The following is a 23,314-nucleotide window of genomic DNA, read 5'->3' as shown; positions in this document are numbered from 1 at the left end:
GCCACTTGTCAGTTGCACAGCGGCCATGCACGGCTAGTGGCTCCGGTGTGGACAGGCGGTGACATTTCTGTCCGGCAGCACAGAGGTGCAGAGTGGTGACACAGCCACATTGGTGAGAAGCCCGAGAGCTTTTGCTGTCTGCGTCAGTCGGGTGTCTGGCGTTTCTGCACCAGCAAGCTTGTAATTGCTGTCAAGCCCACACCGTCTCCACTGCGGACACCGGCCATCCTCTGCCTAAGCGGGTTTGCCGACCCTGCCCCAGAGACCCTTGGAGAGGGGAGAGGCAAGGGCAGGGCTGGAGCTGTGGCCGGCGTCTCGGCAGAGGTCTGGGGTGCTCGGTGGGGGCGCGTGGGCGTCTCTGAGGTGTGCCAGGACGGAGCTCACAGGGCCTGTCTGTGACCTGGGCCTAGGGGTGAGGGATAGCGCGAAAGGGACAAGAGAGGGAAGGGGCAGGCGTCCAGTCTGGCTGCTGCACAGCAGGCCGTGGAGAACCAAGCCCAGGGAAGTGAGCCCTGTCTTGTTTGTAGCCATGGCCGGGCTCCGGGAGGGTGCTGCACCCCCGCTGCGTTCCGGAGCACCTGTGAGGCCATGGGCTGCAGATGAGGAATGAGGGTAGAAGCCAGGCGGGGCTTGTTACGGAGACCGCCCTTCTTCGTGGGACTGGGGGATGGCGGGGTGTCTGGGTTTTAGAAGAGCCTGCCCCAGTCTGACGGCTTCAGGGCCTCCCGTAAGGCGGCAGGTGAAGCTGAGCAGGAGGGGCTGAGGCAGGAAGAGCAGAGGAGCCGGAAGCAGGGGGACAGGGGCGAGGGCCGCGGACTCCAGGCGGGTGGGCTCTTCCCGGGAGTCCCCGCGCTCACCCCTCACCAGGCCAGCAGGAGGGGCGCGGGTGCTGGAACAGACGCGCGCAAACCCCAGCCGCAGAGGTGGGGTGTGCATGTGGCGGGCACGTGTCTCACTGTCGTTTCTCACTGAAACCTGAGAGGAATCCCGTGAGGGGCTCCGTCCTTAGTACAGGGTCACCCGCGAGTAAACCGAGGCACAGAGAGGCTCAGTAACCTAAACGAGGCCACGGAGTAAGTGCAGAGGCAGCTGGGCCCAGGCCTGTCCCCTGTCGTGGGGCTGCTGTCGGCAGGTGAGGCCAGCGGACAGACCGCTTTGGGCTTCTGTTTCTGACGGTTCTCCTGACCGCGGCACTCCCAGGAAGCCCAGCCCCGCTGAGCGCGCCCTGCTGCGCCCGCCCTGCCACTCGCCACCTCTCTGAATGCCCTGTTTGCCTTCCAACCAGCCAAGTTGCCTTCTGCATCCAGTGGGGACGAGGCCGACGCCGGCAGCCTCCTGCCCGCCCCCGATGGGCTCCCTCAAGCCTCGGCCGGGTCTGGCTCCTTGGACAGCCCTCCGGGAACCCTGGAGCGGTGTGTGGGCCCGCTCCCCAGCCCCCCGCTGCTGCCCAAGGCGAGCTGCAAAACCACAAAGACCGTCACAGGTGGGTCTGCGCAGCATCCTGTCTCCCCCCTCCCTCCTTCCTGCCCTCCTTCCTCCCTCCCTCCCTTAAGTTCTTCCTTCCTCCTTCTCTTCCTCCACCCTTCCACCCCTCAGCCAGTCCTGCTTGGGCTCCCGCTCTGGGCTGGTTCTCGCCTCTTGCTTCTGTGCCTGTGGTCCTGGGCAGGGGTGGCTCCAGGGAACATTCCCAGGAGGCCCTGTGTTGTCCACTCTACACTGCCCAGGGCAGTGCTGTGGCAGTGGTCAGACGCGGCATCCGCCAGACCCCAGCTGGGGGGTGTGGCCAGCCTCCAAGAGGAGCTCTTCCTGTCTGAAAGTTCATGTGTCTGTCTGTCTGTCTTCTGCTTCTGTCCAGGAGAGTTCTTTTTCCTCTCCCTCTCCCTCATGGTCACTGTTTGCTCGACTCTCTTTGCCATGAGCTTGCTGAGCAGCAGACCTCAGGGTGGGGGTTGGACGGGACCACAGCAGGGTGGGCAGAGGGGCCCACGTCATCCACGTCGGCAGCCGGGGCCACGCTAGCCACAAGTTGCAAAGAGTCACCCTGGGTCGGGGCGGGTCCTGGATGTAAGGCGACGTCCCTCAAGAAAGGCAGGATCCCGAGAGTGTGTGAAGACAGAGGCAGAGGCCGGGGGTGGGGGTGCAGCTGTACGACAGGGGCACCACGAGCTGACAGGCAGCCCCACAGCTGGGGAGGGCGCGCCTCCCGCCTGGTTCAGACTTCAGGCTGGGTACCCGGAGCGCCATCCTGGTCCCAGTCTGTGGCTGTTACAGCCGCCCCAGGACTCGGGGGCACCTCGTCCACAGCTCTGTCGTTGTCTCTGCTCTCTGCCTCTCCCGAGAGCAGCCCTTGGGCCTGGCAGGCGGCAGGCGCTCAGCAGGTGCAGGTGACCGGGCACTGGCCCGGATGAATGAGTGCCCCGAACGGGCTCCGCTTTCCCTCCCTGGAAATGAGTGAATCCCGTCTCTGGGTGACACGGCCACGCAAGGGCGAGGAAGACGTCTGAAAGCAACTATTGTGCAATCCGTTACCACATTTGCGATACCCGCTTTGCTGCACCTGCTGAAGCCTTCGATCAGGCCGCATCCGCTGGCCTTCCTCGGGCCGACGTGACCCCGACCTTCCCAGGGTGGGCCGCCGTGGGAGCTCTCACCTGTCCTGCTTGGGAAGGCCCAGGCCGCGGCCTGCGCACGGTTCTCCTCTCCCTGCGACTCTCCCTTTGTTCCGCCCCGCACTCAGGACCCCGGGTCTGTGCCCGGCCTGTCGGTCGGCCCTTCTGATTTCCACCCTCCCCGTCAGAGGGTCTGGAGGACGCGAGGGGATGTGTTGTCACCGCTGTTAGGGGATTGAGATTCCTCACTGCCAGGCCTGTTCCCCGGCCCTGCCTTCCTTCTCGGAGGCGTCCCTCCCGCCTGTGGCCCTTAGGTGGCAGCAGAGAAGCGGGAGCCGAGCCCAGGACCTGCTCAGGGGCTTGGACGGGTGCAGGTGTCTTCCCTCCTCCTCCCCAGCTGCTCTGGCGAGGGAAATGGGTGGCTGATGACGGCGGACATCACTGCGCACGAAGCCAGAGATCGAGCTGCAGACAGACTCGGCGAGGCAGAGGTCTGCTTCCTCCCGGGTCCGCGCCACCCGGCTCCCCCTTTCTTGGAAAAGCCTTTGCGTCTGCGGGCCGCCTGGGCGGGTGGCTGCTCCTCTGCACGCCGCCGTCCTCGCCCCTTCCTCGCCCGTCCAGTGCTGAGGCTCTGGCTGCCCGGGCCTCACTTGCCAGGCCCCCGGGTGGGTGCACTGCACCTCACACCCTCCCTGCAGGTGCTGCCGACAGTCTGCTCAGCCGAGGGGCCCGCGGGCCCTGCCAGCTGTGCCCGGAGCCAGCTGTGAACCTCGGCTTCTACCTCAGCTTCCTCCTCTGCCAGGGCGGCGCATGCGCAGAGCAGCAGCGCAGCCGCGCACGTGCCCAGGGTGGTGCGGAGACCCCAGGCCTAGTCCCAGCTCCGCAAGCTGAGCGAGCGCCCGCAAGCGGCCCAGCTTCAATTTCCCTACGGCACAGTGGGTCTCTGAAGCTTTCCGCATAGAGCTGGGCAAGGTGTAGGGGCAACGCTGTCAGCAACAGGGGGCCGGGGATGCTGAGGGTCCCCAGTGGGTGCTCGGGCTGTGGTCACTGTACGGAGCAGGGACGGCCCCGGGGAGGAGCTGAGGCTGGTAGGGAGGAGCCCCCTGGAGCCCCTGTCCTGCTCAGCCTTGCCACGCCGTGCTCTACTGACATGAACTGGTAGCTCAGGGTTCAGCCCCTGGGTCCCTCTGCGGGACATCCTCACCTCCGCCCTGCAGATCCTCTGCCTACCCCTCCTGTGGTGTGTTCTCTCTCTCTCTCTCTGAAATATTTTTGTTCTCTTTTTTTTGTTTTGTTTTTTGTTTTTTTCCCGGTACTGGGAATCGAACTCACGACCTTGCGCTTGCCAGGCAGGCTCTGTGCTGCTGAGCTAAATCCCCAGCCCTTTATTTTTGTTCTCTTTCTGTCTTGCTAGCCTCTATCTGGCACCACCTGCTGGGGCAGGGCCTGGGCTGCTTGCTCATGACCTCACTTGGCCTGGCAAGAGCAGGTGCTCATGAAGAAGGTCAAACAATGAAAATTCTCAACGAGACTTGCAATCCCCCTTCTGCTTTGGGGCTGCATTTTTTCACTGGTGCTGTTCATAATCCAGGCTTGTGTTGGGCTGGTGTGATTCAGTGTTTTACAGAAAGAAGGTAGTTTAGATCCCTTTTTCTTCCTACTGGGTTTTGAACAAGTTGATTTGTTGCAATCGCCTCGCTGAGAGTCATGTGGAAATGGAGCACCTGGGGAGCCCGAGGCTCCCACCTGACAGACCGGGAGGCTGAGCCCTGGGGTCCTAGGTACCTGCCCAGGGTGGCGCTGGCGGGTGGTGGCGGATGAAGGCTAGCAGTCACAGCGGCAGGACAACACACAAGCCTTCTGCAGCCCTGAGCTCCTCATGCCCGGCTGGATTTCAGCCCCTGCTCGGGGAGTGTTTGCCGCAGGAAGAAGAGAAGCTTCTCTTTGTTAGACCCCACGAGTGTGTCTGTCTGAGCTGTCTTCACCCTCACTCCATGTAAATAAGTGTTTGTTCGTGAGTTTCAGGAGCTAGGACTAAGGACACTGCGGTGAGGAGCTGGCTAGGGCCCGCCCCGGAGACTCCTGGGGGTCGAGAAAGCGGTCCCAGCAGAGAGCGGAGGCACATGGGGAGAAGGGTGTCAGGGCGACCACTGGTCCCCAGGGCGGGGGCAGCCGCAGGCGTCCGGGCTCGCTGTCAGGGCTGCAGCCAAGGGTGGGGTTCATGGGCCGAGTTGCCGAGGGAGGAGGATGGCACCAGAGGAAGGGGAAAGCGTTCCAGGCAGAGCCCCAGCGTGGACCGTGTGGCGCCTCTGGGAAGGGAGTGGGGGGCACCTGGCAGAGTTGAAGCCAGGGGCAAGCAGGGTAGCCGGCGCCTCCGGCCTGGGCCTGAACTCGAGTCCAGGCAGATGGGAGCGGTGGCACAGGATTGCCTCCCAGCAAGGCCCCGCCCTGCCGAGTGCAGCGGCAGCGTGGGGACGCATGTGAGGAGGCGGTTGAAGGGTGGCCGCAGAGCTCGGGAGAGGCTTCGGGCTCCCACACAGAGGAGGCGCCGCTTCAGGAAGCTGATCGCTAGCGGAGCAGCGGGAGGAGGCCTGGCTGTCTGCCCCCAGGACCTTGCAGGGGGATGTTGCGCTGAACTCCGCAGCGCTCAGCAGGGCGGGAACTGGACGGAGACGGGCCCTGGTCACCAGCTCTGGAGCAGGGCCCTGGTCCCGCGTGCTCGTGTGGGCCAGGCACTGGCAGCACAGGGTGCATCCTCTCTTCACCTGCTCCCGCCTCTCAGCAAGGCCTGGTCCTGCCTGGACTCTCACGTGTTGTTGGCTCTCCCCTCGTCCAGGCCAAGCCGCACTCTTCCAAGGTCCCAGTGTGAAGAGCACTGACTCGCCCCTCCGAGGACAGCTGTCCACACCCACCGGGTCCCCGCATCTCACCACTGTCCACCGGCCACTGCCACCCAGCCGCGTCATAGAGGAGCTGCACAGGGCTCTGGCCACGAAGCATCGCCAGGACAGGTGAGGCCCTGCCCCTGCAAGGGACGTCCGTGCCGCCAGAGCTCCCACCAGGGCCAGCCTTAAGGGTCCCTGCCTGGGTTTCACGCTCTGCTGTTACCGTCTTGAAATTTAACAGGTTCTGAATAAGGGCTTCAGATTTTCACTCAGATCTGTCGCTGGCCTTGAGTCCCACATTCTAGGAAGGGATGGGCAGGGGACATGCGTGTGGGAAAGTGGCCCCCAGGGCCCCTGTGTAGCCCCTTGGGCTGGGCTGGGCTGGGCTGGGGTGGAGGTTCAGAGGGGAACGGTCGGCAGAGAGGAGGACCTGATGGCCTCTGAGGTCACTAGGTGAGAGCACAGGAGCGCTGTGCCCGCCCTGCTCCTCTTTACTTTGATCCCTGCGGCTCAGCTCCTGGTTATGCAGGGAAGGGGAGCCGTGGGTGGCAGAGTGGAGCACAGCTCAAGTGTGGTATGGCGGGACATTAAATAAACAGAACGCCTCCTCGGTTCCCCTGAAGCCCCATCCGTCCCAGGGTTGCTGCACCACGCGTCAGCAAGCTTTATTACATGTGCGTTCCATGCTTCGCAGAATGGAGCTTTGAGCAGCCACTCGCTGGGCCTCCGAGCCCAGCCGTCCTTCCAGAGCTCCCTGCCCAGGGACCCAGGACACAAGCTGAGAACCTATGTGAATCTGTGGTCGCATTTACCCAGTTCATTATGAGCCCCTTAGTTGACTTCGTTGTTTTTCCAGGGGAAGGGAGTGGTGTACAACCTGAGCTGTTTCTCTGCTTTAGTTTCCCAGGGCGGGAAAGCAAAGGATCCCCTAAGAAGCGGGTGGATGTCCATCTCTCAAGAACGTCCAGCATGGAGCGGAGCAAGGAGAGGGAGGAGGCGTGGAGCTTTGATGGGGCCTTGGAAAACAAGCGGACTGCAGCTAAAGAGTCTGAGGAGAACAAGGAGAACTTGATCATGAATTCCGAACTCAAGGATGACTTGCTTTTGTATCAGGACGAAGAGGCGCTGAATGACTCCGTCATTTCTGGTGAGGAGGGCAAGTGTTTCGGTGTCACAGACACGGAGTATAGGACCATGTGTATTAGTCAGCTTTGCCTTTGCTAGGACATAATACTTCACACCCATAATTTAAAGGAGGAAAGGCTTAATTAGGCTCATGGTTTTGGGGGATTCGGTCTGGTCACTGGCTGTAAGGCAGGAACATCATGGCGGAAGGGCAGAGCAGAGCAAAGCTGCAAAGTCGCTGGTAGCCAGGAAGCACAGCAGGACAGCAGTGGCAAAGAGAATGGGATGAGGGACCAGATAGAGACCTCAGGGCCACAGCTCCATGACCCACCCAGATACACTCATCAGTGTGCGCCACCAAGCCCCTGGGCAATCCCAAACCCAGTCAGGTCGACACCGTACTGTAACTGCCACACCATGTTTGTGGCTCGTCTCTGCTACAGAAAAGAGAGGGACAGGGTGGTGGACCTGTGGGGAGTGTGGGGAGGAACAGGGTGGAGGACCTGTGCCTGGACAAAAGGGGGAGGGCAGACCCCTCCTCTGAGGATGAACCTTCTCTGAAACAGCAGGGATTTAAAAGATGCTAAAAGGGCACTTATATCTGCAAGGTTGAATATTAGTTCTCATGTGTACTGGAAAATACGTACATTTCAGAATGTCTAGCAACAGCTCTGGCCTCTGCTGACCAGCCGCCAGTAACACCTTCATGTCTGGATGTGTCAACCAAAAATGGCTGCAGCCATGGCCACCTGTCCCAACGAGGCAGAGTCACCCTGGCTTGGGAACCACTGGTGCAGCCTGTGTCTCCCGTTTGTTGTGTAGCCCCAGTTAAATCCCTTACCTGCGCTGGGGCATGCTTCTTAGACACGGATGAAGATAATGACCACCCCCTTTTATTGGGTGCATCTTGTGTACTGGGCACTGATTGAAGGTTACCATGCGAAATGTTTTGTTCTCAAAGCAACCCCACAACTTGATGACATCGCTGTTTCCAGATGGGGAAACTGAGGCACTGGGTGGCCACATGTGTGTGCCGAGGCCTCACAGCTAATTGATGCCAGGCTGGGATTTGAACCCAAGCTCCCACTTCCATAGCTCCAGGTCTGAATTAGCGCCGTCCACCCTCAGCGTAAGGGCTTGAGGAAGCAGAAGCATCGACGAGCAGCACTGTCCTCACCCAAGACAGGGCTCCCAGTCAGAAGAACAGAGTTCACTGACCAGAGATCTCAGGCCTGCCCCAGATCTGCCACCAGTCAATCAGTCAGTCAGTCAGTCAGTCATTCAGTCAATCAGTCATCTACCCACTTGGTTGAAAGATCAGTGAGAAGCAGAACTGCCAGCTGTTTGCAAGTTGAGCTTGTGTACCACTTCTGGGCATTAGTCTGGGGTCCCCAAACCCCTGAAATCGAGTGCAGGAAGCCTTGCTTACATTCTCCAGGGTGTCCACAACTCCCCTAAATTACAGGTTTCTGAGAGTAAGTGTCCTGGAGGAAAATTTAGTGTTGGTGACAAAAGGTGTGTACAAATGCTGTTTTCAGAGACACTGGGAACAGCCATGAGGGCGTCTGCCTCTCCTGCTGGGAACCAGGTGGAGTTCCTTGCTGGCTTCTCGCCGCGGTGTCATGAGCACCAGCCCTGTTCCGCCATCTTGTCTGGTGCATGATCTGGAAGCTGAAGCACACAAAGCAGTCGATTAATTGGTTTTAATCACAGTATTTACCTTTCTGTCCATCTACCTGCCCTCCGTTCACAGATGCTTACCTACATGTGCACACGCACGCACGCACGCACATACACACTGTTTATGGAGCCTGGCTGCCAACAGCTTGTCCCCGATGAACGTGCCAAGGGAATTTCTAGTGTCAGAACTTTTATGACCTCGCACTCTCTCTCAGTCACATCACCGTGCGTCTGCTGTAGAATTTAATTTACGGCAGTGGTGCCCCCAGCCCCAGCAGCGGCAGCTGGTTCCTGAATGGCTGGGAGGTGGGCTGCCTGTGGTTGGCTGGAGTCGCCCTGGTGGACTTGTTGCTGTAGTCTGTGTCTGACAATGGGATTTCCAGGCAGGACGGCCGTGATGTCGTCACAACAACGAAAAGCGCTCTGTGTGTTTCTGTGCTGTGCTGCATGCCGAGCCCAGCCTGTGGACACCTGCACACACACCTGCCCATTCGCAGGCTCGTACAGAGGCACTGTCACTCTGCACATGTGCATTAACCTTGGGAAAGCTGACTTTTGGGGGTGTCTGTCTTCAAATGAGCAAAGGCGAGTTTTATAAAGAACCTTCTTTGTGCTGTTGCCACCCTAAAGTGTAAGTTTTAACATCTGTTAAGAAAGAGACAAATAAAACACACGCATGCACACACACACACACGCATGCACACACATACACACACATACACACACACGCATGCACACACATACACACATACACACACATGCACACACATACACACACGCATGCACACACATACACACACACATACACACAGACATACACACACACACATGCACACAGACATACATACACACGCATGCGCACACATACACACACATACACACACGCATGCACACACACATGCACACACACGCATGCACACACACATACACACACACACATGCACACACGCACACACACACGCACACACACACGAAGATGCTAACGTTCTGTCCCTTCTCCTATCCTGAACTGAAGCTTGGGGACCACAGGGGTTTGTCTGTAACATGTCCTGAGCCTGGCCCAGGGCACACAAAGATGAGGGAGGGTGTGAGGGTGGAGGGGCTTCTGCGGGAACAGGACTGCAGGGCAGGAGGTGCACGAGACAGCGAGCTTCTGCAGAGCCCTCTGAGCTGCCCACACAGCTCCCTTGCATACGGACCATTTCTACCGCAGGAAGTCACAACAGCAAGCTGCAGGGCTGCACACGGTGCGTCTCAGCTGTGCCCTGTACTGTGGAGCAGGCCCCGGATGTCAGCAGGGTGGCTGACGTAGCTCAGGCTGCTCTAACAGAGTACCGTGGATGGCGCCTTATAAAGAAATGTATTTGTCACAGTCCCGGTGGCTGGAAGTCCAGGATCCAGAACCCAGCAGAGCCGGTGTCTGGTGAGGGCCACTTTCTGGGCCACACAGAGATGGCCCTTCTTGCTGCAGCCTCAGGTGCTGGGAAGAGGAGGCAGCTCGACGCCCCTTCTTACACGGGTGCCCTCGTGGCCCAGCCACCCCCAAGCCCACCTCCAATACTGTCCATTCAGGCTCAGCGCGTGAATCTGGGAGCGCAGCCCTCATCGGTGGCCTGGGACGTTCTCTAGCGGAGTGGTCTCAACTTCCCTGGTGGTCTAGTGCTTAGGACTCAGCACTCTCTCTAGTGAAGCGGTCTGTGATCCACATGGATCTTGAGACTGTGAGCTTCAGTCCCTGCCCCTGTCTCAGAGCCTCTCTTTCCAGCTCTGAGACTCGGGACAAGTTTCTTAACTTCTCTGAGTCTCAATTATGAGGCCTATAAAATGGGAGTGAAACAGAGCTATCCGGAGGCCTGGAAGGGCCGACTCACCTCAGTGCGTCCCGGCTCATGCGCTCCGTGGGTATGAGGCTGTTGTAGTCACGATGGCGCTGCTGCTGACGGCTGCCTTCCCCTCCGCTCCGTGAAGAGTGGGAGCCGCGCGGAGCCGGGCACCTCACCACCTGCTCAGAGGATCGCCCCACAGGAGGGACAGGAATCTCAGCCTCCAGTTTCATCAATATCCCACAGCGGCGTGAACTCTTCCGCGTTCGCTCACCCAGCTCATTAATTTCACCAGAGTCTTGGTGCCCTGCAGCCAAAAAGGTGCACCTGTTCCCTGCCCAGAGGCCAGTCGGTACTCGGGGACTGGAGGTGGTTTTCCTCGCCCACTTGGCGAGAAACAAGGACAATGAGAATTACTCCCTTCGCACCTGGTGTGGCAGGACAGACTGACAGTCTTTCTTGTCCTGGGGAAGAAAAGCCGCAGACATCCTCTAGGTGATTCCTGCCTCGAGCCTCCTGTCCCAGGCCAGGCAGAGTAGCTCTCAGGCTCCTGGCCTCAGACTCACGACTCTGCTTTCTGTGGCAGACCCTTGCCAGGCCACCCTGGGTCGCGGCATATCGGCCTGGGCTGTCCATAGCCTGCAGGTGAGAGCTGCGCCTCCTTCCTGAGGTTGTGGGGATTCATGAGGCTCATCAAGGGCCTGGCCTGTGTGGGGCACGCCCTGCAGGTGCATAGGTGGTGGCCTTTTCAATGTCATCCTCGTCTCCCTCATGGAAAAACCAGGAATCCCTTTGCGGGAGACCTTGGGGCAGCTGGGGTCTGGGCTTTCACGCACTCCGGATGCTCAGCCCTGTCTGTAGCTTTCAGGAGTGGGGTGGGTGGGGCTCCAAGGGGAGGAGGTGGAGCATCAGTGTGAAAGGCCTCTTGGGTTAAAGTGAAAATGTCAGCTCCAGGGGGCGTGGCTTCCCCTCCCTCGTGCCGTGCTACCTCATTGCCCCATTCCGCATTGTAGGAAAGAATCCAGGAGAAACCATAGAAATTCCCTTGCCCAGTGTGTCGCGATTAATCAAGTGTATTTTTGTTATTCAAAATAGCCGACTGAAGCTTGAGACAGGAAAGTGTCGTAGGACTGTGTTAAACATTTCACTTCGGCGTAAAGTTCAAATGCAAAATGTGAAAAACACGCAGGAAGGCACACGTGTTTGTCCCACTGTTGACATGGGCCGGGCCCCACCTGGGCCTCGTTCCTGGTCCGGCATCAGGCGGAATCCACACACACCGGGCTTCCCCTCCGCGTCCAGCCCACGCTCTGGGCGATGGAGCGAGAGCTCGAACCCTGGCCAGCCACGGTGCTCTTCCTTCCGGCTAGATTTTTTTCCCTTGGCCCTTTACATTTACCTCACTCGAACTCTGCAGCACCGCCTCAAAGATCACGTTTACCTGATGCGTTCTATGCCTTGTCCATGGCAGGCTCTGGCACATGTCAGGGGCGGCGGAAGAGGGTTTAGAGATGAAGAGGGTGGCTGCAGAGGCGTGGCAGGGGTGGGGCCAACCTCCGGGGGCTCACGTGTGGGTGCTGGCCGGGTCCTCCCTCTGGGGGTCTTTGCTGATGCCGGCGAAGGGTTAATGGGGTCTGACCCCCACTCCACCCTGAAAATCAGTTAACCTTAGAAGCGGGTTTGTTTTGGAGCTTCCTGACCTGCTCTACCTGTCGATGTATCTGTTTTTATGCCAACCTGGTTGTTGTGATTACTACAGCTTTGTAATAGATTTTGAATTAGGTAGTGTGACATCGCCACTTTGTTCTTTTTGCTGAATATCAGTTTAGCTCGTTGGAGTCCTTTATGTTCCTGTACAAAGTTTAGGATTTGTAAAATTTCTGCAGGAACTGATGTTGAAATTTTGATAGAGATCACATTGACTCTGTAGATCACTTAGGGTAGGGTGGACGCCTTAGTGATATTTATTCTTCCAGCCCATGAGTGAGGCTGTCTTTCCATTTATTTGTGTGATCAGCTTCACTGTCTTATAGTTCTCAGTACATACATATGTCACTGTGTTGGTGAAATTGATTCCTAAGTATTTTTATGCTATTTTGGATGGGACTGAGTTCTTAATTTTTTTTTTTCAGACAGTTCAGTTCATGGTTAATATTTGTAAAAGCTGATTTTTGTGTGTTGATTTTGTATCCTGAAACTTTACTGAATTTGTTGACTTACTGTCAGGGTTTTTTTTTTTTTTTTTTTTGGTAGACTCTTCAGAATTTTCTGTGTATAAGATATTGTCATCCTCAAAGTTTCATCCTTCCTTTCCAGTTTGGACGCTTTTTCTTTTTTCTTTCCGTTTCCCTGGATAGGACATTCAGTACTTTGCTGAGCGGAAGTGGTGAGAGTTGTCCTCGGTGTCTTGTTCCTGGTTTTATAGGAAGAGCTTCCAACTTTTCACCGTGGAGTGGTTTAGCTGTGGGCTTGTCATTTTGGCTTTTCTGTTGTGTCAAGGGACATTCCTTCTGTGCCCTATTTGAGACATCTAGCTCCACGGAGACCTTGGCCAGCACCTGTCATGTCAATGCACAAAGTCCTGAGAACCACGCAAGCATACAGGCCTCCGGGGCCTGTTCAGCACTTGGTCCAGCTCTGTCAGGCCTGCGGAATTCACGGGGTGCATTCACAGCAGGGGATGTCCCCAGCTTTGTTCTTTTTGCTCAATGTCTGTTTGGCTAGCTGGGACCTTTGTATTTTTGTACAAATTTTAGGATGTGTAAAATTTCTGTGGAAAATGAAGTTGAAATTTTGACAGAGATTGCCTTGACTCTGTAGATCACTTAGGGTAGGGCGGACGCCTTAATAATATTTATTCTTCCAACCCATAAATGTGGCTACCTTTCTGTTCAGTCCCTGGGAGGCTGTTTGCTGGGGTACAACTCAGTCCTATCAGGAGAGACTGAGGGCGAATGAGCTGACCCCGAGCTGCACGGTGTGTTGAGACCCCCGGCTGAAAGAGGAAACAGAGGTGAGGGTGTGAGTGGACCAAGTTCTCAGCCTGGGAGCTCACAAGGGGGGTTCCCCCACTTAGGGTTGTAAAATAAGACATTCTGGAGTTTTAGTGAGCACCTCCTGCATGTAAGGCACATTTGCAAAAGCAGGCAGTCAGCGGCCTGAGTGTCTGTCAGGTGACCGAGTCCCGGGTGTGCTACACTAGGAGTGTACACGGTTTGACCCACAGAGCACTTTATTGTGTGCGCTAACATCCTTTCCACCCTCTGCTTCTGGGGAGGCCCTGGCAGCAACTGGCTTTTCTGTTTACTTGTAGGGAATAAGACATCACACATTCTCTGACTCATAACTGCCATTTGGATTCAAAAGTCAGAACATCCTTCCACTGTTACAAGCAAACTTCTCAGCTGACTCAGTATTGCACTGCCCCGCCCCAACCCAGGGCCTCTGCAGAGGAGGCCTGCCAGAGCAGCCTCACCCCTTACCCTGCTGAGTGGAGGCCAGCCTGGCATCTGGTGGCCTTGACTGGGCTCCGGCCCCGAATGCCTCTCAGAATTTGCTTATTTGGATACCAGCATGTGTGGTCTTAGGGCTGGCACATCTCCTTGAGCCTCAGTTTCTCCTCAGAGAAGGATGCTGTCATCTTTCCTTTGAGAACCCGACAAGCCAGTTATGGACGATCAACCCTTCTGGGATGGGGTAGGGTGGGACAGGCAGGGTGGATTCTAGCCGTCTGCTCATGGCTTTCCTTACAGTGAGCAGATGGATGAGCTGGAAGCAGCCTGAGGGACAGAAGCTTCCCAGGACCTAATGGAGCTGCCCTGAGGGATGAACAAAATAAGCTGGCTGGGGCCTTAGCTCGGTCCTTTGTTCAGTGGGTGGCAGGAGTTTGAGGAGGCCCTGCGTGTAGCTCACAGGTGCTTCCTGGGATCTTTCCATGCAGTCAGCAGAGGCTTACGAAAATCACTCTATGCCATTAGCAGGTGTTTATGGAGATCTCCAGTGCGCTTAGCAGGTATCTCCGTATGCAGATAACGGGTGTGTGTGGAGCGTCCTCAGCCCGGGTATTTAGGGAGCGCTCTGCAGGCCGCAAGTGCTGATGGAGCTCTCTGTGGTAGCAGATCATAGTTCCTTTGTGCTTCTCAACCAAAATACCTGAGACTGGCTTATTTTAAAATTTTTTCATTTGTATATTTTTTGGTTTAATTCTAAAGAGCGTAAATTTATTTTCTCCTAGCTGTGAAGCCTGGGAAGTCCAGGATCAAGGTGCTGAGAGTTTTGTTGTCTGGTGAGGGCTGCGTCCCTGGAAAGGAGGTATTTGTTCTCTCTGAGGCAGCAGGCTGTCCCCTGAACAGACAAAACAAGAGAAGATAATTTTTAATATGATACACATAGATATTAGCGAAGAAAATATAAAGACATTCTTCTCAGTTGTATTAAGAATGAAACAAAATTTCAGTTGGGAGAATAACAATAGTTAATATACTGTGTGCCATATGACTTTGAATACTTTTCAGATTTTGTCAGTACGTGTTTGGGATTTATGCAGTTTACAGTCATCTTGGGGAGTGGTTACACCTACGTATCCCAGCTTGTTTCCTTTTTATGATCCTCTCCCCCTTCCCCTCCTCCCATTCCCCATCCCCCTTTTCACATGTGTTGCTGTTATCTGCCTCAGCTCATGTTATAGGGTGTTGTGTTTACACTGATTGGGGCTCTTGGGTTCCCGTACACTGCACGTCTCTATTCCTCTCACTGCCCCTTCCCTCCTCCTCCCCCCTCGCCCTTGCTCTCTTGGACCACATCCCATAATCTTAAAGGAATAGTCAGATGTTACCCAGAGTAAAAGGCGTAGGCAAAAGTGACCCTCTCACTAAAAAGGAAAAGATAGTAGCACAAAACTCTCCACACATGCGACACTAGCATATATATGTAAATATTTTTAAAACGGACTAGAGAATTTGGGGAATTATTTGAAATTTTCCCTACTTATTTCTCTATCTTCTATTTTGCTCTTTGTATGTGTATATACTTTGAGTTTCTTATGTAAGAGAAACCATGTGATATTTAACCTTGTGTGTCTGACTTATTTTACTGGATATTATGATCTCAGGTCGCATCCATTAGCCTGCAAATGCGTCTAGTTTTGTCCTTTATGGTACAGGACATAAATATCACATTTTACATAAGTATCACATTTTCTTTATCTGTTCATCTGTTGATGGGCATATATGCTGTTTCCAAGCTCTAGTTATTATAAGTTGTGCTGCTGTGTATGTGAGGATGTGTGTATGTCTGATTTAAACTGTTTTGGGAAGATATCTAGAAGGGGGATAACTGAGTCAAATGAAATTTCTACTTTTAATTTTCTGAGGAATCTCCACACTGATTTCTGCAGTGGTTGTTCTTGTTTACTTTCCCACCAACAATGTAGAAGAGTCCCCACCTCCATCCTTACCAGCATTTGTTATTATTAAAATTTTTAACGATAGCCATTCTTTCTAGGATATGATTGCACCGTCATGTAGTCTAATTTGCATTTATCTTATGGCCAGTCATGCTGACCATTTTTTATCTATTTATTGGGTATCTCTACTTTGCTTTTTCTGAAAAGGGTCTATGCATTTTGGTTGCCCAGTTTTTGATCAGGTGTCTTATTCTGGGAAGCCTCATCTTGCTGAGTTCTTTATTGGTTCTAGCTGTCAGTCCTGTCAGTGGAGGCACTGGCAAATATTTTTCCAACTCTTCCAGCTTCCCTTCACTGTGCTGGTCGTTTCCTCTACTGTATAGAAACTTTTTAATTTGATCTGCTCCCAGATGTTGGTTCCCAGTGTTTCTTCTTTGACTGGCGTTCTGTTCAGAAAGTCCTTGCCTATACCTGTGTCTTCAAGAGTTTTACCTGTTTTACCCTTTAGCAGATTGTTTCTGTTTTAACACTTAGGTATTTGATGCATTTTTATTTCAGTTTAGTACATGGAGAGATAAGGGTCTATACTCAATCTTCTGCACATGGATGGCCAGTCTTCCCAGCACCATTTATAGAGGAGGCTGTCTTTCCTCCAGCGTATGTGTTTGGCCCCTTTGTCAAAGATAAAATAGTTAAATGTGTGTGGGGTTGTTTCTGCTTCCTGTTTTCTCTTCCACTGAGCCACAGTTCTGTTTTTGTGCCTGTACCATGCTGCTTTTTTTTTATGTAAATCACTGTAGCTTTGTGATATAATTTCAAATCTGGGATTGTACTGCCTCCTGCCTTGCTATTGTTGCCTAGAGTTTCTTTTGCTGTTCTAGTTCTCTTCTGGTTCCATGTGGATTTTTGGATTGTTTATCTAGATCTGGGAGAATATCATTGATATTTTGATTGGAATGGTGTTAAATCCATACCACAGGTTTGAAGGTATTGCCATTTTTACTATATTAGTTCTGCCTATGCAGGAGTATGGGATATCTTTCCACTTTCTGATATCCTATTTAATCTTTTTTTCTCAGAGGGATGTAATTTTCATTGTAGAAGTCTTTTGCTTCTTTAGTTAGGTTAATTCCTAAGTACTCAATTTTCCTTGATGCATTGTGAATGATATTCTTTTCCTAATTTCTTCCTAATGAGTTCATTATTAATGTATAGGGATGCTATAAATTTTTGTGTTTATTTCATATCCCACTACCTGAAATTTTTAAAATTTATTTTAAAAATAAAAGAACGAAAACATATTAACAAACAGACATCCATTTACAAAACAGCATAAGAACAATATAAGCAATACTGAATTACAGACAAAGTGGTAGGAAATTAACAATGGTTGTTGTATTACTCATTGAAATCTTCAAAGTGGTTTCTCAGGAAAACAAATAGAGACATACAAGATTGATCAAATAATTAATCATTAACTGTTGCTTTCAGTAAAGTGATAGAAGTCACTAGTACAACTATGTTAACTATCCTGTGTATACATATATACCTAATTTCCCCTTCTTTCTTTTCTCTTTTCCCTCATTCCAGTTGTTCTTTACTTTTGAGCACTTTCCTTTTGTTTCACAATGTCTGTCCCACTGCTTGAATTTGGCTATTTGTTCTAGGAGTCTTTCGGTGGAATTTTTTGGACCTTGTAGGTGTAAGATCATGTCATTTGCAAGTAGTCATATTTTGACTTCATCCTCTCCTGTGTGTATCCCCTTTATTTCTTTTTCTTGCCTGATTGCTCTGGCTAATGTTTCAAGGGTTATGTTGAATAGGAATGGTGATAGTGGACATCCCTGTCTTGTTCCTCAATTTAGAGGGAACGCTTTCAATTCTCCCCTTTTAATATGATGGTGGAAGTAGATTGGTTATAAATGGCTTTTATCAGATTGAGTAAAGGTCTTTCCATACCTATTTTCTTCAGGGTTTTTATCATGAATTTGGATTTTATCAAAGACCTCTGGTGCATCTATTGAGATGATCATGTGATTTTTGTGCTTGCTTCTCTTTGTGTGATGACTTATATTTATTTATTTATATGTTGAACCATCCTTGCATCCCTGGGATGAAGCCTGCTTAATCATGGCATATGATATTTTTGATGATTTGTTGCATTCTGTTGGCTAGTATCTCGCTGAGGATTTTTGCACCTATGTACATTAGAGAGATTGGCCTATAGTTTTCTTTTTTGGTTGGATCCTTGTCAGATTTTGGAATCAGGGTGATGCCAGCTTCCAAGAATGATCTTAGGAATAGTCCTTCCCTTTCAATTCCAAAAGAATTTGTGGAGCATTAGTGTTAGATTTTCCCTAAAGTTCAAGTAGATTTTGACTGTGAATCCATTAGGCCTTGGGCTTTGCTTAATTGTTAGGTTTTAGCTTTAAGGCTTCTTTGTTCAGTTTTGGTAATTCATGTGTATCTAGGAATCCCTCCATTTATTCACAGTTCTCAGATTGTTTGGCATGTGTGTTTGTGAAGGAGTTGATAATAATTTTCTGGATCTCAGCAGTGTCCATTGTGATTTATGTCTTTTATTTCCTTTTGTTGCTCTTAGATTGGCTAAGTGTTTTTCTGTTTTGTTTATTTTCTCAGACAACTAGCTCATCAATTGATCAATTCTTTGTATCGCTCCAATTCATTGATTTTTGCTCTAATCTTTATAATTTACTTCCTCGTACAAGCTCTGAATTTGGATTGTTCTTGTTTTTCTAGGACCTTGAGATGCATCATTGGGTTATTGATTTGGGCTTATTCTATTTTTCAGATGTGCACATTTACAGATATACACTGCCCTTGTAGGAATGCTTTCACTGGCTCCCACAAGTTCTGATGTGTTGATCTGGCATTATTATTCAATTCTAGCAGCTCTCTTATTTCCCTCTTAAGTTCTTTGGTGATCCACTGATTATTCAACTGTGTATTGTTTTATTTCAGTGTGCTTCCCTAGTTTCTATGGGGTTCTTTCTGCTATTCATTTCTATTTTTATTGCACTATAATTGGACAATATGCATGGGATAATTTTGATTCTTTTGTATTCACTTAAGCATGCTTTATTAGATAATGTGCAATCTATCTTGGAGAAAGTAGCATGCGCTGCCAAAACAAATGTGTATTCTGTTGTTGTTGAGTGGAACACTTTGTATGTGTTAAGTCCATTTGTTCAAAGGTTTGGTTCAACTTGTATTTCTTTGTTTAGTTGATCTATTTGTGATAATTTGGTATTGATATAATTTGGTATTGAGATAATTATACTGATGCTCATCTGGTCTTTTATGTCCATTAGAGTTTGCTCTATGAAGTGTGTTGTGTGTGTAAATATATATATGTAATTGTCATCTCTTCCTGTTGAACATTTCCACTAACCAACATGTAATGTCTTTCTTTGCCTCTTTTGATCAGCTCTGGCTTAAAGTCTACTTTGTCTGACAATAGGAGAGCTACTGCTTGTTTTGGGGTTCATATTGCATGGCATATTGTTACTCATCCTTTGACTTTTGATTTTTCGTCTGTGAGTATTTTGTGTTAAATATGTTTCTTGCATGCAGCATACCATTGTATTTTGTTTCTTGACTCGTTCTGCTAAACTGTGTCTTTTAATCAGCAAATTGAGTCTATTCACATTGATAGCATGATAGGTCTGGACTTATTCCCATCGTTGAATTACTTACCTGTTGCTGTTTTGCTTTCTTTCCTTTCTACTTAATTGCTGTCTCTACCTGATGCTGTCATTCTTTTGGATTTTTTGGCATCATTGGCTTCTTTGTCTGTTTTTCGGATATCCTTGAGAAGTTTTTGAAGGGTTGTTTGGTCATGAATTTCTGCAGGTTGTTCTTTATCATGGAACTATCTTCTCCCTCAATTTTGAAAGACAGTTTTTTAAATGATATGTCCGTCTGGGTTAACTGTTTTCTTTTAGGACTTGAAACACTTTATTCCATGTTCTCCTTGCCCTTAACATTTGTGGTAAGAGGTCTGTTGCAATTCTGATGGGCTCTTCTTCAAGAGTGACTTGTTCCTTTTCTTTAGCAGCTTTTAAGGTTCTATTCCTGTGTTGGATTTCTGGTATTTTAATTATAATGTGGTTTGGAGTGTTTTTTATTTTCTGATCATGGTACGCAGGGTTCTGTATGCCTTGCTTATCTGTATGTTAAGTTTTTTGTTTCCATGTCTGGAAAGTTTTCTGCTATTTCTTCTGTAAATAGTTTTTTTTGTGTGTGTGTCCTTTGTGCTATCTCCTGATTTTTCATTTATTCCACTGTCTCTTGTATTAGTCTTCTTTGAGTCATCTGGCAGCTGTAGGATCAACTTCTCATGCTGTCTTGCTGGTTTTGAGGTATCTCTTCATGAACTGATCACTAACACAGCCTTGTGTTCTAGATCTGACATTCTGTCCTCATACTGGTTGTTTCTTTTGCCCATACTCCCAGCCATATTTTTAATGTCCTGGATTTCTATCAGGAACTTTTTATGGATTTCTAGTCTTTTCTATGCTGGGTATTCATACTTTGCATTTCTTTCTTTAGTGCCACAAGGTATTTTTTTTAGTGTCTTCACTAGACTCACTAATCATTTTTCATTATAGTCACTATCTGTTTAGTTACATCTTCTTTGAATTTACCAAGCATCTTACTGAACTGTTTTGTTACCTCCTTGGTGTCCTTGTAGACATTTCTGCTGTGTGACTCATGTTTTCCTCCCCTTCACACCCTCTGGATCAGCTCTGGGGGTTGTTGGCAGTTCTGGGGGCCTTTTGCTGCCTTGTCTTCTAATGTTTCTAGTTTTTATTTGTTTTTCTGTGCACTGTGCTTGGGTTTGCAACTTCGTTGGCCCAGTGCCTGATTCTTCAAGAATGGGCCTCAGTATTGTTTGTAACCTTCAGGTAATCCATATACTGGTGTACAGGGAAAACCATTTGACAGCAACAACTATGTCACCTTGCCTCTAGTAGTAAAGTCAAAAACAACAATAATATCAAATATAAACCAGACATGATCAGACTCTAAGAAGGACTCACAAGTTGCCCTAAAACTAAGCAAGGAGACCTATGATTTTAGTGTAAACACTCAGGCAACCCAGATAGTAACCTACAGTATATCAGACCACTGATTTCTGCTGGACTTACACACTGATGCAAGAGCTCAAGCAGACCACTGGACTAAATGCTGTCTTCTTCAGATCCCGCCTACCCTACCAAGAGGTTATACCCACCATACTTGGCCTCCTAGCACTGAATACTGTCCCCGAGGTCTTCTTGGTCTGAGCTTGAGTTTCTCAGGGGACCTCCGAGATCTTTGTCTGGTTCTTGCCTTCTCCAAGCCTGTCTCCCAAGACTGTCTGTCACTGGTCTCTATGGAAAGGTGACACATTAGTCCTGTACTGAAACTCTCCTCTGGTGTGTTAGTCTCATCCACAATCAGGTTGTCAACGTTTGGTTGTCACCTCTGCTGCCTGGTGCTGAGGAGACCCAAGGTCCAGACCTGGCTAGGATTTGGTAGTTTGGCCACTCTGCCCCTCTCTAGCTTGGGTCACAATGCGAGGTATCCAGGGACGGATAGTGTAGGCAGCCACAAAAGGTCTCTTCTCTTGCACATACTTTTTTTAAAAGATCATGATGTACTGCTCTTTGGTGTGGTTATCTGCAGGGCTCTCTTTAATCTATCACTCACTAATAGGGCTTTATTGAAGTACAATTGACATACAGGAGACTGAAAGCATACAAGAATTTTACGACAGTGAGTTTTGACATGTGTATACCTGTGAAAGCATCACAGTTTAAATTTTAGACACACATTTATCAGATACATGTTTTGCAAACACTTCTAACAAGTCTGTGGATTGCCTTTTAATGCTTCTGCCTTTGGAAGAGCAGAAATTCTTCTTGTGATGAAGTCCAGTCTATCAACTCACTCTACCATGGCTCATGCTTTAGACTTTTTGTTTAAGAAATCTTTGCCAAGCTCAAGGTCATGAAGGTTTTATTTTTAGGTTTTACATCTGTCTATGATTCACTTTGAGTTAATTGTTGTGCATGGTGTGATTTATAAATCAAAACTCATTTTTTACATGTGAATATCCAAACGTGCAGTAGCATTTGTTGAGAACACAAAATACCTTCTTCACTAAAATACTACTGAACCTTTGTCAGAAATGAGTTGTCTAACTCTAAACATACCTGTAGCTTGAGTCCTGAACTTTATATTCTATTCCATTGATTTGTTGCTTATCTTTGATATCACACTATCTTGATCATTGTAGCTTTACAAACTGTGAAACCAGTGTCTTAGTCCTTCAACTTTTTCTTTTTGAAAATTATTTTGATTAATTTTGGTCCTTTACACCTCCATCTTCATTTTAGAATCAGTGTATCATTTTCTAAACAGACACACACACACACACATGCCTACTGGAACTTAGAATCTGTAGATCCATTTGGGGAGAACTGGCATTACAATACTTAGGAGTCTTCCACCTCGTGAACATGGTATCTCTTTCCATTAATTTATGTCATACAAATTCCTCAATAAATGTTTTGTAGTTTGCAATGAACAAATATTCCACATTTTTTTAGACACAAACCTGCCTGAGTATTTTGTATTTGGGAAGGTTGTGTCTTTAATTACAGTTTATGGCTGCCTGTGGCCAGTGTGTGGAAATACGCCTGTAGTGCTTCTCGTGTAACAAAGGTGTCCTACAGCCTTTGCTAAATTCGCTTATGATTTCTCGTAGTTTCCCCTCGGATAGTCAGCATAACTAATCATGTTAATTGTGAATAAAGACAATGTCATTGCTTTCTCATACGACTCTGATGTACTTGTTTTCTTACCTTATTGTACTGTTTAGGACTTCCGGTGTAAAGCTTGGTGGAAGTTGGCTATTCCTGTCTTCACTTTAGAGGGAATAGATTTTTTAGTCAGTTACTTTCATTGATCTTTTCAGAGAATCAGCCTTTGGTTTCCATAACTTCATTGTTTTTCTGGTTTTGGTTTTGCTAATTTCTTCTCTAATCTTTAGTGTCTTTATATCCCCCAGTTGTGATTGTTTTTAGTCTTCTTTTTCTTGTTAGGAGATATTTCTTCTTTTTTAATACAGACATTCCCTACCATAAATTTCCCTCTTAATATTATTTTGATGTATTTTGGTTTGTTTTAACTTTCTAGTTTCCCCTTTGATTGCTTCTTAGAACTGTGGGTTATTCACAAGTTTTTTACTTAGTTGCCAAATATTTGGGTAGATTTTTAGAGATCTTTTTGTTTTTGATTTCCAGTATGATTCCACTCTACTCAAAGAACATATTTTGTATGACTTGGCTCCTTTGAAATTTCTCAAGACAGAATATGATCTGTCTTTCCAAGTATCATATATACACTCACAATGACCCGTCCTGTTGAGGGGTGGAGTGTGTCATGAGTGTGAGAGCAGATTGGCAGTGTTGGTAGTCAGTAGCCTTCAAAATGCTGGATTTCTTTGGGCTTGTTGTGTGAATTATTTAGAGAGGAATTTTGAAATCTCCAGCTATTAAGTTCTCAAAAGTTTTATCCGATTTTTTATGCCCTCCTACTGAAGTTACTGCTTTACAATTATAATGTGACCCTTTCTATCTTAAATATGTCTCTTTGCTCTGATGTCTGCCTTATCTGATACTAATACACCCATTTCAGCTTGTTTTATTAGCATAAGAATGGTACATATTTTTCATCTATTTGTGTGTGTTTAATGTGCATATTTTGTAGGCATCATTT

At 49.4% G+C, this 23,314-nt stretch overlaps 1 protein-coding gene across 1 annotated transcript in view; it reads left to right on the top strand.

Moving 5' to 3' along the window:
- Phactr3 (phosphatase and actin regulator 3) overlaps positions 1–23,314 on the top strand; it is a 147,328-nt gene that overhangs the window by 71,768 nt on the left and 52,246 nt on the right. Inside the window, exons 5-7 of the mRNA XM_005410046.2 lie at positions 1,286–1,483; positions 5,446–5,620; positions 6,394–6,641. Coding sequence (XP_005410103.1) covers positions 1,286–1,483; positions 5,446–5,620; positions 6,394–6,641 — 621 coding nt within the window. The remainder of the gene's footprint in view (positions 1–1,285; positions 1,484–5,445; positions 5,621–6,393; positions 6,642–23,314) is intronic.

This window comes from Chinchilla lanigera, unplaced genomic scaffold, assembly GCF_000276665.1.
Source record: "Chinchilla lanigera isolate Chin_1 unplaced genomic scaffold, ChiLan1.0 scaffold00127, whole genome shotgun sequence".
Taxonomy (NCBI): Eukaryota; Metazoa; Chordata; class Mammalia; order Rodentia; family Chinchillidae; genus Chinchilla; species Chinchilla lanigera.
Note: the sequence above shows the minus strand (reverse complement) of the source record. Positions and strands in the feature narration are given on the sequence as shown.